This window comes from Solanum verrucosum, unplaced genomic scaffold, assembly GCF_900185275.1.
Source record: "Solanum verrucosum unplaced genomic scaffold, falcon-dt-bn FXZP01000108.1, whole genome shotgun sequence".
Taxonomy (NCBI): domain Eukaryota; kingdom Viridiplantae; phylum Streptophyta; class Magnoliopsida; order Solanales; family Solanaceae; genus Solanum; species Solanum verrucosum.
Window position 1 is genome coordinate 2,696,019 of NW_026020274.1, and position 15,573 is coordinate 2,711,591.

Sequence of the window (15,573 nt, forward strand, 5' to 3'; positions counted from 1 at the left end):
ATACAAAATGAAGCTACAAAAGTACTTTGCCTCCTGTGTGGGCTTATTTTCTTGTAGCTCAACATTCTGCTTTCCTGCATAAGAATATGATACTGTGAATGAGAACATATAATAGAACCTAAACCAAATAAGATGTACACAGCATAGGTCTATATTAATGATTTGTACGAAGAAATTGTGCAACTTCTATAGACATATCATAATTAAAAGTTTTAGTTTGGTTTTATTACCTCAGATATAATGAAATCTCTTCTTAGTAATGGTAGGGAGGAGGGGGAGAGGTGTAAAGATAATGGGGTGGTGGTGGAGACTTGTAGACTGGAGTTGGTGGTGGTGGAGAGTTGTAAACGGGAGTTGGTGGAGGTGGCGACTTGTAGGTTGGGGTATGTGGAGGGTAATATGGCTCCTTGGGTGGTGGTGGCGACTTGTAGGTCGGGGTGTGTGGAGGGTAGTCTAGCTCCTTGGGTGGTGGTGGCGACTTGTAGATTGGAGTTGGTGGAGGTGCTGACTTGTAGGTTGGGGTATGTGGAGGATAGTATGGCTCCTTGGGTGGTGGTGGTGCCTTGTAAACGGGAGTTGGTGGAGGTGGCGACTTGTAGACTGGAGTGTGTGGAAGATAGTATGGCGCATTTGGTGGTGGTGGCGACTTGTAAATAGGAGTTGGTGGAGGTGGTGACTTGTACACTGGGGTGTGTGGAGGGTAGTATGGCTCTTTGGGTGGTGGTGGTGACTTATAGACTAAAGTTGGTGAAGGCGGTGAATTGTAAATGTGAGTTGGTGGAGGTGGTGACTGATAGATCGGGGTGTGTGGAGGGTAGTATGGCTCCTTAGGTGGTGGCGGCGACTTGTAAACAATAGTTGGTGGTGGCGGCGACTTGTAAACAGGAGTTGGTGGTGGTGGCGACTTGTAAACAGGAGTTGGTGGAGGTGGAGACTTATAAACTGGAGTCGGTAGAGGTGGCGAGTTGTAAACTGAAGTGTGTAGGGGGTAGTATGGCTCATTTGGTGGTGGCGGCGACTTGTAAATGGGAGTTGGTGGAGGTGGAGACTTGTAGGTTGGGGTGTGTGGAGGGTAGTATGGCTCCTTCGGTGATGGTGGTGACTTGTAAATTGGTGTCGGGGGTGGTGGCGACTTGTACACTGGAGTGTGGGGAGGGTAGTAAGTTTCCCTTGGTGGTGGTGGAGAATTGTAAACCGAAGTTGGCGGCGGTGGAGACTTGTAAACAGGAGTTGGTGGAGATGGTGACTTGTAGGTTGGGGTGTGTGGAGGGTAGTATGGCTCATTGGGTGGTGGTGGCGACTTGTAAATTGGCGTCGGAGGTGGTGGCGACTTATACACTGGAGTGTGTGGAGGGTAGTGTGGCTCTGTCGGTGGTGGTAGAGAATTGTAAACCGGAATGGGCGGCGGTGGAGACTTGTAAACAAGAGTTGGTGGAGGTGGCAACTTGTAAGTTGGGGTGTGTGGAGGGTAGTATGGTTCCTTGGGTGGTGGCGGCGACTTGTACACTGGAATGTGTGGAGGGTAGTATGTCTCCTTCGATGGTGGTGGAGAATTGTAAACTGGAGTTGGCGGCGGTGGAGACTTGTAAACTGGTGCAGGATGATAAGGTGTTGGTGAAGGGTGGTATGACTCATTTGGTGGTGGGGGAGATGAGTATTGATAATTAGCTGAGCTTTCGGAAGGTAAGCTAAGTGACACTAAAACAACTAAAAGAGTAGCAACTAGAGAGCCCATTTTCCCAATATTTGAAACAAAGGAGAGATGTTGTTGTCCTCTTAAGCTTCGATCAAACCCCTTTATATAGCTTTCTTTTAGACAATTACCCTTACCAAAATTTATACAAATGTAGGTAATATGGTAGAGTTATGCATTTTGATTTGGTCTTGTCATGTTGTTGGCTCAATTTTGACTTTAGTTTGTATTTTAATTTGATGGATAGAGGCATCAAGCTAAGCAAATGTATAAACTATTAAGGGAACTATACTGTTTGTGACAAAATGATTCAAAGAGCTACAAAGTCTTCTTTTCTTACAAAATCTTTGAAAAAAATTCGTGGATGCCTCAACTTTGCACTTAACTAACCTTCACACAAGTGCTTAAATGGTATTGAAGAATATATAAATTTAAAACAATATCACATATTATTTAATAGAAATGATTTGTCACAGACATCCTTTTGTAGCAAATTTATTGTTTAAAAAATATGGATAAGAAGAATAGAATCCTAGACCTCTTTTAACTAAAATCTTGAATAAATCAACTATTAATCTTGTGTAAAAGTTTTGCTAACTGTAAATTATTAAGTATAGTTTTCCTCTATGAATAGGATGCTACATATGTTACCTACCTTCAAGTTCTGAATTCACCTCTGACCCCTCACTTATATATGTTATAAGAATAGATTATTTATTAAATAATATTTGATGTTAAGTTTGGTTAGGATTTGCTGTTGAATTGTTTAGAATTCACTCAACAAGTTAATTAGTGAATAATAATTTGATAGTTCAAGGGAAAAGATAACCATCAGTACTATTAATCTCAAACATTTTAGCATGGCTCATTTGTGAAAATATATTTGACTTGTAATAAGTGTGACGGTCGAATCAATTGAACACACCACATGTGTAACATCTCGCAATTTGAAATAACTAGGAAGAAGCTTATAATTGGAAATAGTCATTTTTGGAAAGAATTAAAATCTGGAAATTTGCTTAAGTTAGGAAAAGTTGAGTTTTGGTCAACTTCAAACGGTAATAATTCCTAGCTCAGGATGAGTTAGGTGTACTTCCAGATATGGTTGCAAAGCTCTTGGAAGGATCTTTTCAACGCCGCTGAGTTTACGCAAATCCGAGTTTGTATGAGTGAGTTATCCCCTTTGGAAGTTGGGCTGTTGGAATAAGGAAAGTCCAATCCGGATTTTTAAAGGGTAGTTTGGTCTTTTACTTAATATTTTATTTAATTAGTTTTTGGGTAATTAATTAGAGGTCTAAGCTGAATTAGATCAGTTTATACTTTTACCAAAAGAGTTAGGGGTCGTTTGGTTTGAATATGAGTTATGATGGGATAAGTAATGTTGGTATAAGTCATGTTGGGATTAGTTATGATGGAATAAGTTGTCCTGGGATTATTTCTTATTGAAGTGTTTGGTTTGTTATATTCAAAATAATATATATTGATAAATTTTAAGAACAAGTTGTTTGTTTACAAAATTACCCTTCACTTTATTTAAACTTTTTAAATTTTTCTTTGTGAGCTTTAGTTATTCATTTTTTAAAATAAAACTTTTATTTTATTTAACTTAAATATTTTTGTTTATGTATTCCCATGATAAGTACGATGTGTATTTAAAAATATAACTTTTTTCTTATTTAGCTTAAAAATAGAACTTCCCTCTTAAGTTTATTAAAGAGAAGAAAATTTAGGAGAAATCAAAATAAAATAAACATAAGAATTAGTCAAATAAATTCATAAATAAAAATTATATTTATATAGTATAATATTTTAGTAGAAAAATATGTATAATTATCATAAAAATAAGGAGTAGTAAATATTATTATACATGGTATTAAAAAAAATGTAAATATACATAAATGTGATAAATGATGTATAAAATGGATTTAAAGGGACATATTTGTCATTTACCTATTTTATCTTGGGATAAGTTATCCCGGGATTACTATACCACCCATGGGGAGGGATAACTTATCCCGGTACTAATTATTAATCCCGGGATAAGTTATCCCGGACTTGCCAACCAAACAACATAATTTTTTTTTATCCCATCACTATTATTTCTAATCCCTCACACCAAACGAGCCCTTAGGGTTTGGAGAGAAAAGAAAAAGAAGAGGAGAAAGGAGAAGAGGAAGCAAGAACGTTCAAGATTTGTCGATTTCTTGGAGCTTTGCTTGTGGATTTCATCGGGGGGGGGGGGGATCCCTACAAGGTTTGTGAGATCACATAGCGTTGGGTTAGTTTACCCACGCGCCAAGCATGTTTAATTTAACGTATTTTCTTCCTAAAAAGATTGAGAATTTGATGTTTGTGATAGTTTTTCTTGAATTGATTTCATTCTTGAACATGAGTTGGGATTAATGAGTTTGTTGATGATTAAGTGTTGTTTCTTTAAGTTGTTCGGTTAGATTTTGTGTATATAATTTGGGTACATGAATCTAAAGTGAATTTGAGAAAAAGAATCGAATTAAAATGATTTAGGATCAGTAGCTCCTCAGAATTTTGCCTGAAGGGGGGCTGACGCGACGCGTCCCTATAGCGCCAGGCAGGCTGGGGCGGCGCGCCAGCAGTGCACCAGATTTGAGCCCCAGTAAGTTGGGGCTGGCGCGGCCCTCCCGGGATGCGCCCAAGTCATCGTTTTTCACCCGTTTTCATCGTTTAGCCTATTTAAGTCCTTCTAAAGTGTATTAACACTTTCTATTGATTCTAACTACTCTAAATGACTTCTAAACATCGAGAAATCATCCAAAAACATGAATCATAACCTTGAATCCATAAATTCAAATTCAAGGAAAGTTAAGAGCCAAGTTTAGGAGGTTCTTCGAGTCTTTTCAAGAAGTCTTTTGCAAATGCTTTTAACTTTGTTTTAAGACTTACAGTCAAGTTGAGGAAAGAGTAAAGATTGAAGTTCATTTCTTCAAAAGTATATGGGGACTAAGAATTCCCAAAGAGATTTAAAATGTTTTCACATTTAAATAAGAACGGAAACTGAGATTTTCAAAGAGCCTTCGGGATAGTTTTACAGTAAAGAGGAAACTATGATTTCCAAGAGAGCTTTTAAGCTAAGTTTTGAGTAATTATCTCAAACCAAAGAAAGAGTTTTGTTATTACAATCATAAAATACTAATTATTTTGGGAGTAGTATTGAGCACCGATATAAAGATGCGAGTTCATATTAACTCAAGTCTCCATAAACCATGTAGCCATCATGGGAAGAAAAGAGTCATAATTTTTAGATGAATCCTTTTCGCATAGACTAGTGGATCCACTTAGTGAGTTAGCTTCCTATATCACGACAAGGTATAGGATGGGCCTCGACAGCGTGAGGTAAAACACTGTATCATCACTATAGTTCTTAAGTGATGGTTGTCGGTTAGAGAAACTCCCACAACAGTAGTAGCATGGTTCCTCAAGGGGTTCTGCTTAGTGTGAATGGGGGTATAGGACTTTATTCATGCATTGCACAAGTAGACTTTGAGAATGAGTATGGTTTGTCTTTTTATGATATTATGATTATGAATTGACAGCATGTTTTCAACATTTTTTCTTTATATTGCGCTTGTTTTAAACTGCTTTATAATGAAATGAGTTTATTTAAGTATTCAAGAGTTGAGAAGAGTCAAGGTAAGTGTTTCTTCATAATCTCTTTCGAGCCTACGTTGTTTTAGTATTCCAACTCGCATACTCATACATTCAATGTACTAATGCCAGTTGGCCTGCATCGTCTTATGATGCAGACACAGGTAACTAGGATCGGCATCCGGTGTATTCGTTGATCCAGTGAGCAGTTCAGAGTCTGTTGGTGAGCCTCTTTGCATTCCAGAAGACTTCTTCACATTGCTTTCAGTTTTAGTATTAGGTCATTAGGATGTCGCGGGCCTGTCCCGACATCTATCTTAGTTGTTTAGAGGCTTCATAGATAGTCAGACAGTCAGTTAGTGAATTCAGTTGTCTTTACTTTTCATTTCATATGTTAACATTTGAATTGCTATTTTGGCCAAGTTGAATGTTGACTATTAAACATTTTAAGTTATTTCATTAGTTAAGTTGAGTAGTGTGCTATTGATCTTTATAAATATGCATATAGTCTTCCGCTAAGTTAGTAAGCCAGGCCAAGGGTTCGTTTGAGGCCAGCAATGGTCTTCAACTGCCAGTCCTTCCTAGAGTGTAGGCTTGGGGTGTGACAAACTTAATATCAGAGCCAGGTTTCAAGAGTCTACGGAGTCTATGAAGCCGTGTCTGTAGAGTCATATTTATCGGTGTGAAGTGCGCCACATCTATAATTAGAAGGCTGCAAGATTTAGGAAAATTTCTCAGTTCTTTCACACTCATTTTGTGCGTTAGAGTTTGATCTCTAAAATGTTTCCCTCTAATTCGTGCTTGTGCATGTTTCAGACAATCATGCCTCCACGAAGACCAGTCAGAGGTCGTCCTTCTAGGAGAAATGTCGAAGAACAAAGGGTACCCAATACACTAGAAGTGCAACCCCAAGGAGAGGTCACCAAGGCTGAATTTTGTGAAGCTATCCGGATGTTAAGTCAAGTTGCGACCTATCAAGTGGGATAGAGAGATAATCGACAGGAAGTGGATGATACTTCAATGATCCGTGAGCTTTTAAGGATGAACCCACCAAGCTTCACAAGTTCAAGTATTAATGAGGATCCAGAGAACTTCATTGAGAAGCTGAAAAGGTTATTTGATGTGTGTATGTTGTTGATGCGGAGAGAGGGGAATTAGATGCATACCAAATGAAGTGTGCCGCTAGGATCTGGTTCGACCAATGGAAAGAGAATAAGGCTGAGGATGCGCCAATAGTGAGTTGGGCTGTGTTTGAGAGTGCTCTCATGAGACGTTTCTTTCCCCGTGAGTTACGAGAGGCAAAGATAAGAGAGTTTCTCGCCCTTAATCCAGAGTCTATGACTGTTCATAAGTATAGTCTGAAGTTCGCACAACTTTCCCGCTATGCTCCGGAGATGGTTGCTGACATGAAGATCAAGATGAGTTTATGTGTTGCTGGGTTGTCTCGTCAGTCAAGCAAGGAAGGCAAGGCAGATATGCTGATTGGGGATATGGACCTAGCAAGGCTTACGATCCATGTGCAGCAAGTTGAGAAGGATAAGCTGAAGGATAGATGAGATTTTAACAATAAGAGGGCTAAGACATTAGGGAGTGAGTTCGGGCAGCAGAAGAGTAATGCCAACCGGTCATCCTTCCAACAGAAATATAAGGGCCCTAATCCATCATCTCCTAGTGCACCAGCACCTAAGAACAAATGTGAGTACAATAATCAGAACTTCAGAGCTAAACTTGCTTATTCTCAAGGTAGCGTGGCACAAGGGGGTAGTAATCCTCCTGCATGCGCCAAGTGTGGTAGAAACCATTCAGGTGTTTGTCGTGAGGGCTCCACTGATTGTTTCAAGTGTGGTCAGAGTGGGCATTTCATGCGAGAGTGTCCAAAAAACATGCAAGAAAATGGTACTAGCGGAGGAATAAACCGTTTATATGCTATGAACAGTCGCCAAGAGCAAGAGGATTCGCTAGATGTAGTCACTGGTATGATCCAAATCTTTGACTTTACTGTTTATGCTTTGCTAGACCCAGGAGCGAGTTTATCTTTTATATCTCCATATATTGTTATGAATTTTTTATGTTATTTCTGAGCAACTTAGTGAACCATTCAGTGTTTCTACACATGTTGGTGAGTCTATTTTAGCCGAGAGAGTCTATCGTGATTGTCCCGTTTCTGTCAATCACAAGAGTACCATGGTTGATTTAATTGAGTTAAACATGGTAGATTTTGATGTCATTCTTGGTATGGACTGGCTTCATGCCTGTTATGCCTCAGTTAATTGTAGAACTTGAGTAGTCAGGTTTCAGTTTCCAAATGAGCTAGTTTTAGAGTTGAAAAGAAGTTCAGCAGTGCCTAAGGGTCGTTTCATTTCGTACCTTAAGGCAAGAAAGTTAGTTTCTAAGGGGTGTGCCTAACACTTAGTCCGAGTTAATGACTCAAGTGTTGAGGTACCTCATATTCAGTCAGTTCCAGTTGTAAAAAAGTTTCCAGAAGTCTTTCCTGATGACCTACCCGGAGTCCCTCTTGAGAGAGAAATAGACTTCGGCATAGACATCATTCGAGATACTCGTCCTATATCTTTTGTGCCATACAAAATGGCACCAGCTGAATTGAAAGAGCTTAAGGAGCAGTTGAAAGTGTATGAGAAGAATTACCCAACCCATGACTTCGAGTTGGTTGCTGTTATTTTTGCTTTGACATATGACGCCATTATCTTTATGGTGTTCATGTGGAAGTGTTCACTGATCACAATAGTTTTCAGTATGTATATGGTCAGAAGAGCTTAATCTCAGACAGAGAGAGTGGTTAAGGTTACTCAAATATTAAGAAAGAGTTAGCAAAAAGATGTGCATAGACTTGCATGATTAGGAGTTCGATTAATGGATCCCACAGAAGGAGGAGTGGTGGTGATGAATGGAACTAAATCATCATTAGTGTCAGAAGTAAAAGGAAAGCACGATCAAGATCCTTTATTTCTTGAATTAAAGTCAAGTGTTCATAAGACAAAGTAATGGATTTTGAACAAGGGGGAGATAGTGTTTTGAGGTATCAAGGTGGATTGTGCTTTTTGGGTGTTTAAACTATATGTTTGATGTGACGCCCTTAGCTTAGTAAGAGTAATCTCATTCAAGGACGAATGTTTCCAAGGGGAAGATATTGTAACATCTCGCAATTTGAAATAACTAGGAAGAAGCTTATAATTGGAAATAGTCATTTTTGGAAAGAATTAAAATCTGGAAATTTGTTTAAGTTAGGAAAAGTTGAGTTTTGGTCAACTTCAAATGGGAGTAATTCCTAGCTCAGGATGAGTTAGGTGTACTTCCAGATATGGTTGCAAAACTCTTGGAAGGATCTTTCCAACACCACCAAGTTTGTGCAAATCCGAGTTCCTATGAGTGAGTTATCCCCTTTGGAAGTTGGGCTGTTGGAATAAGGAAAGTCCAATCCGGATTTTTAAAGGGTAGTTTTGTCTTTTCCTTAACCCTTTATTTAATTAGTTTTTGGGTAATTAATTAGAGGTCTAAGCTGAATTATATCAGTTTATACTTTTACCAAAAGAGTTAGGGTTTGGAGAGAAAAGAAAAGAAGAGGAGAAAGGAGAAGAGGAAGTAAGAACGTTCAGGATTCGTCAATTTCTTGGAGCTTTGCTTATGGATTTCATCGGGGGGGGGGGGAGGGATCCCTACAAGGTATGTGAGTTCACATAAAGTTGGGTTAGTTCACCCACGAGCCAAGCAGGTTTAATTCAGCGTATTTTCTTCCTAAAAAGATTGAGAATTTGATGTTCTTGATAGTTGTTCTTGAATTGATTTCATTTTTGAACATGAGTTGGGATTAAGGAATTTGTTGATGATTAAGTGTTGTTTCTTTAAGTTGTTGGGTTAGATTTTGTGTATATGATTTGGGTACATGAATCTAAAGTGAATTTGAGAAAAAAAATCGAATTAAAACGATTTAGGATTAGAAAACGAGATCAATAGCTCGTCACAATTTTGCCTGAAGGGGGGCTGGCGCGACGCGCCCCCATAGCGCCAGGCAGGCTAGGGCGGCATGCCAGCAGTGCGCCAGATTTGAGCTCCAGTAAGTTGGGGATGGCGTGGCCCTCCCAGGATGCGCCCAAATCATCGTTTTTCACTAGTTTTCGTCGTTTAGCCTATTTAAGTCCTTCTAAAGTGTATTAACACTTCCTATTGATTTTAACTACTCTAAATGACTTCTACACTTCTAGAAATCATCAAATAACATGAATCATAACCTTGAATCCATAAATTCAAATTTAAGGAAAGTTAATAGACAAGTTTTGGAAGTTCTTCGAGTCTTTTGCAAATGCTTTTAACTTTGTTTTAAGACTTACAGTCAAGTTGAGGAAAGAGTAAACATTGAAGTTCATTTCTTCAAAAGTATATGGGGACTAAGTATTCCCAAAGTGATTTAAATTGTTTTCACATTTAAATAAGAACGGAAACTGAGATTTTCAAAGAGCCTTCGGGATAGTTTTACAGTAAAGAGGAAACTATGATTTCTAAGAGAGCTTTTAAGCTAAGTTTTGAGTAATTATCTCAAACCAAAGAAAGAGTTTTGTTTTTACAAACATAAAGAACTAAGTATTTTTGGGAGTAGTATTGAGCACCGATATGAGGATGCGAGTTCATATTAACTCAAGTCTCCATAAACCATGTAGCCATCATGGGTAGTAAAGGGTCATACTTTGTAGATGAATCCTTTTCGCATAGACTAGTGGATCCACTTAGTGAGTTAGCTTCCTATATCAAGGCAAGGTATAGGATGGGCCTCGACAGCGTGAGGTAAAGCGATAGATCATCACTATAGTTCTTAGGTAATGGTTGTCGGTTAGAGAAACTCCCACATCAGTAGTAGCATGGTTCCTCAACGGGTTCTGCTTAGTGTGAATGGAGGTATGTGAATTCATTCATACATTGCAGAAGTAGACTTTGAGAGGGAGCATGGTTTGTCTTTTTATGATATTATGATTATGAATTGACAGCATGTTTTCAATTGTTTTTCTTTATATTGCACTTGTTTTAAACTGATTTATAATGAAATGAGATTATTTAAGTATTCAAGAGTTGAGATGAGCCAAGGTAAGTGTTTCTTTTATAATTTCTTTCGAGCCTATGTTGTTTTAGCAATCCAACTCGTATACTCGTACATTCAATAATTATAGATAAATTTTGTTCATAATTTATTGTTTATTATCTAAATTAAATAAATAAAATCTATTTTTTTCATACGCTCTGTATTAAGTTGAACAGTATCTCATAACTTTGGACAGAGGAGAGAACAATAAACCAATGAAGTGCCTTTTTTAGAGATGAAAATGGGGCGGGGTGGATCGGGAGTGGGGCGGTTTAAGGCTATGCGCAGAGTGGGGCGGGTTTAAGATTGTGCAGGGAGTCTGGGATGCAGGGTAGGTTGAAGTTGGTTTTTTTTAAAACCAATACGGGGCGAGTTGCGGGTATATGTGATTTTATGTAGGTTTAAACTTAATTTTAATTTTTTTTACATGTTATAAGAGTGATAGAGCATTATGTATTAACATAATTTCTTTAAAGCTACTAAATATTCAAGATAGTAAACGTAAATGGCTCAATAAAAAATAATTCAAATTCTTATACATGTTTCCCGAATGAGAGTCCGGAACCTAAATAAGCCACAAAAAGATAAAAGTGACCAAAATAGGTCACTATTCTAATAAGTAACCAAAATAGGCTTAGTGTAAGAAAAAATTCAGTTTTATGCAATATTCCAAACGTTTTCCGTTAGTCTCATAACGTGTATATTTTAATATATAACGGAACTATTTTTACACCTTATAAAACGAAACTATTTCTTACACTTTGTAAAGTATAAATTTTTCTTACACATTAAGAAAAGTTACTTTATCTGTACATTGTGTATAACATAAAGTGAGAAGAAATGCCAAATCTCAATCTATAAGAGAGTCCAAAATCTTTTACTCAAAGAATTAGTCAAATATGAAAGATTTATATTTTTCCTTTGGGTAAATTAAAACTAATTATAAAAATAATATTATGTCAAACAACATCATTTGGGTTCCACTAGCTCGCGAGCAATAATCTACACAACCCTATTTCATTAGTACAAACATAGATTTGATGGTGTCTAGTTTGTGTTTGGACATACGATATGAAGTCATTATTTATAATTAATGATTGAATATGCAATTTGGAATTATGATTTGAAATTTAATTTCAAATTCTCCAAAAAGCATGATACGGGATTTCAACTTTTGAAATGTAAAAGTTGATGTGTGTGTGTGTGTATATATATATATATATATAAGAGACCCATCATTCTGAATTTCGCAAAAGTAACTTTTCTTGAAATGTAAGATTTTCTTCCACTTTATAGAGTGTAAGAAAAACTTCCACTTTACAAAGTGTAAGAAAAACTTACACTTTACAAAGTGTAAGAAATAGTTTCGTTTTACAAGGTATAAAAATTAGTTCCGTTAAATAGTAAAATATACATGTTATGAGACTAACGGAAAACGTTTGGAATATTGTATAAAACATATTTTTTTCTTCCACTAAGCCTATTTTATTTACTTACTAGAATAGTGGCTAATTTTGGTCACTTTTATCTTTGTGTGGCTTATTTAGGTTCCGGACTCCCCAAATGACCTCTAAAAAAATAAAATTTGAAGTCACTATCCTATTATTTTAATACAACTTAATGAAAAAATGAATTTATTTATATGAACTTTATTTTTAGTATCAAACTTAACTAGAAAAATAAAATATTAAAAAAAATATGCGAGACGGGTTCATGCGTAGCGGGTCTGTGCAAAAAAAAAAATGTTATGCAAGGCGGGGCGGGGCAGATTTAATTTTTTACGAATTAAGCTCAACCTGCCTCTCCCCGCACCGTCATTGCCATCCCTACTCTTTTTTCACTTAAATATTTTTAAGTAAACAAGAAAAACTACTATTTAATAATTCATTTGGTTCATCCATTAAATTTGACATTTTAATTGAATAAACAATTAATGATTAGCATCATAATTCATAACTTAATCACCGACAAAGGTTAAATTACTAATGTCCTTAAAAGATTCCATTAGTTAAGCTAAATTAATATTGTTAATCCTCCTAAAAGATATGGATGTATAAACAAGTACCAATCTTAGTTACATTGACCTTGTGAAGAATTATTACCCACAATTCTATTTTTTTTAAAAGTGTATCACTACAGCAAATTTGATTTTCAGGGACAAATAACTTCATCTTTAATAATTCATATTTTGTCATTAAAAATTTTGTGTGACGAAAAAGATTTCGTCAATCAATCGTCACTAAATGTGTGTCGCTAAAAGTATACAAAGACGATTTAGTGCTTCGTCGCTAAAAGCATTATATTTACTACAAAGAGAAAAATCGTCCCTAAATGCATTAACATTTATGACGAATTTATTTGTCATAAAAAGTGTAATTTTTTTGTAGTTAGTAGTATGTTTTGTCACTGAAAAGGTTATTACTACCGACAAAATTTTATCGTCGCTAATTATTTTACTTGAATTAGTGACGACATCAATTGTCTCTAAAGTTATATGTATTTCGTAGTTGAACAAATGTAATTTCGTCACTAATGACTACTTTTTATATACAAAAAAATTATTATGTCCTTAAATGTATAAATTAGTGACAAATTTATTATTATAAAAAAGGTTAATAATTTCGTTGTTAATTTTTCATTTTGTCACTAAAAGTATTGCTTTTACCGACAACATATATTGTCACTTTAAATTATCATGATTAGTGACAACTATAGTTGTCACAAAATAAAAAATTAATTCGTATTCAATAAAAAGGGTTACTAGGACAATGCATTTTTTGTCACTGAATGTAGTTAACTTCTGATGAACTAATTTATTTTGTGACGAAAACATTTGTCTTAAAAAGTTTAATCTGGTCGTTGCTAAAACTTACTTTTGATGATAAATATTTTGTCACTAATTACTATCAATTGATGACATTTAATTATTTTATATTGATATTATTTATTAAATTAGAGTTGCATAAATTAAAAATTAAATAATAAAACATGCTAGATATTAATAGAATTCACCTATGATCATGTAATTAAAATCAATTAAAATTATACTAACATAATATCTCGTTACAAACTCCTTAAATAAAAGTAAAATTGTCCAATAACAAAAAAAAATCTAACTGAAATATGCTAAATATTACTCTTAAACTAAGAAATATAAGTAAAAGTTCCTTCTAAAGTCCAATAATATGATGACACATAACTTGCAATCAATCTTGATTCAATTCTCAACTTTTATACTTGTGAAAAAAAAGAAAAAAAAAGAAGTGTTCACACTAGGGTAAAAAATAAAATTTGTTACACAATTTGTCTTTCATATGTTGTAATGACCAGTTTCATAAGGCTTATTGGATAGATTGTTTGTGGAGTATATCATCACAAACTACTCTACATAGAAACATAAACTCCATCAATATATTCATGAAAACTACTAACTATTGAAATATAATGTATCTTATGCAGAAATTCTCACATTAGAATCAAACATGATGTGAAATAAAGGAGAAACTACATATAACTATAGTAATATTGTATTGGTATTGTAATTTATTTTTGTGTTTGCGTGTGTTGCCCGTAGCGGTGTAGGGTGTGTGGGATGTATTTTCTGATTGTGTATTGTTGTTGGTATGAGGGAGTATTGTTGATTGCGAGTATTAGTTGTAGGAATGGGTAGTATACATATGTTGTTATTTTTTCGTACTTCTACGTGTGTGTGTCTGTTTTTTTTTTTAGTTTTGCAGTGGTGTGGGGTAGATATAGGATGTAAGATGAGGTGAGTATTGGTGTGAGAAAGTGGGGGTAGTGTAGGTGTAGTGGGGAGGATAATGGGTAGTTTAAGATTTTTAATTTTTATTTTTATTTTTGACATAATAAATATATATAATAAAGTTATTAGCTAACTATTTTGGACTAATAAAAAATATAAAAAAAATTAAATAGTTAATCGAAAAATATAATGAAGAAACATTAACTTATTTATTTAAAAGAAAACATATATTTTTGTAATTTTTTTTTCTTTTGATTAAAAATAAAACATAACCTAAAACATGACTTTATTTTTATAATTTTCAAATATATTAAAATAAACTTATTAAAATAAGATAAAATCAAAAATTTTAATTTATACTTATAATAAATATTTAAGGAATAAAAAATGGTATACAACCTTATGTTCCGTAAAAAATTACGTGTTTAAAAAGATTATAGTTAATGGTGTGCAAAGGGTTTCATATCTTTTTTTTGGGGCTAAATCAAAAGGCAGCTTTATTTTTCAAAAACAAAAAATTAATAGTATTGTTTTTAGAAAATAAAAATTGGTGTTATTTTTGTCAAATTAAACACGGTCATAAAGTCCCAAACTAAAAAAAAAAGATTAAAGAAAATTACTGCCTTATATGTTATCCTAGCTTTTTTGGTTATAATTATCGTTACTTTTGGGCAAAACAAAACTTCAACTCCATAAGACTTTTTATTTTGGTTATAGAGTCCAACACAAATTTTACTTTGAATTCAAATAAATATTTATTAAAATTAATATAATAATAACAGAATAATTTTAAGGATAAACTGCTTTATTAGATATACATCACTAGCATACATACTAATTTTACATCTACTTTCAAACAATTACATATATTATTACTTTTAATATTTTATACCATATATTATTGAAGATACAATGAATATTCATATCCCTTAAAACTAGGATTGATATTATCGTTACATTTATCAAACTCTAACTCTTCCTCTTCCTCTTCCCTTGATCACTCGAAGTTTACTGAGAAGAAATACCCCATTAAAATAGATGTTCTATGACTTGTCAACACATATCAAATTCTTAGTTTTTGATTTTCTCACTCTCAAACAAATCTCACATGAATCCACCATTTTTTCTCGCAAGAGGAGACAACTTTCACACGCAGAGACAATCGAAATCGTTGTAACACTGATTTCAAGCCCAATCGATTTATCAAATTCGACATTGATGATGGTACTGGTTTCATACCTTGTATACTATGGATCAACCAATAAAGTTCGTGTCACTTCTCCCGTCGGATCTAGGCGCAGTGAGCAACACCGATGAATCAAAAGGTGAAGCAAACACCGCCGTGGTTAGATGCTCTAACCAGCCACAAACGTAATCGAAAAGATTCAATAAGCGGAGATTTACGCA

General features: G+C 34.9%; 1 protein-coding gene across 3 annotated transcripts in view; it reads right to left on the bottom strand.

The window, feature by feature from the left end:
• Positions 1–15,573, bottom strand: part of LOC125833966 (extensin-1-like) — a 76,251-nt gene that overhangs the window by 7,071 nt on the left and 53,607 nt on the right. For 2 of the 3 annotated variants that reach the window (XM_049513141.1, XM_049513140.1), the window contains exon 2: positions 670–683. In XM_049513141.1, coding sequence (XP_049369098.1) covers positions 670–683 — 14 coding nt within the window. Of the gene's footprint in view, positions 1–669; positions 687–15,573 lie in introns of all 3 variants that reach the window. The other variant, XM_049513139.1, reaches the window with a different exon arrangement.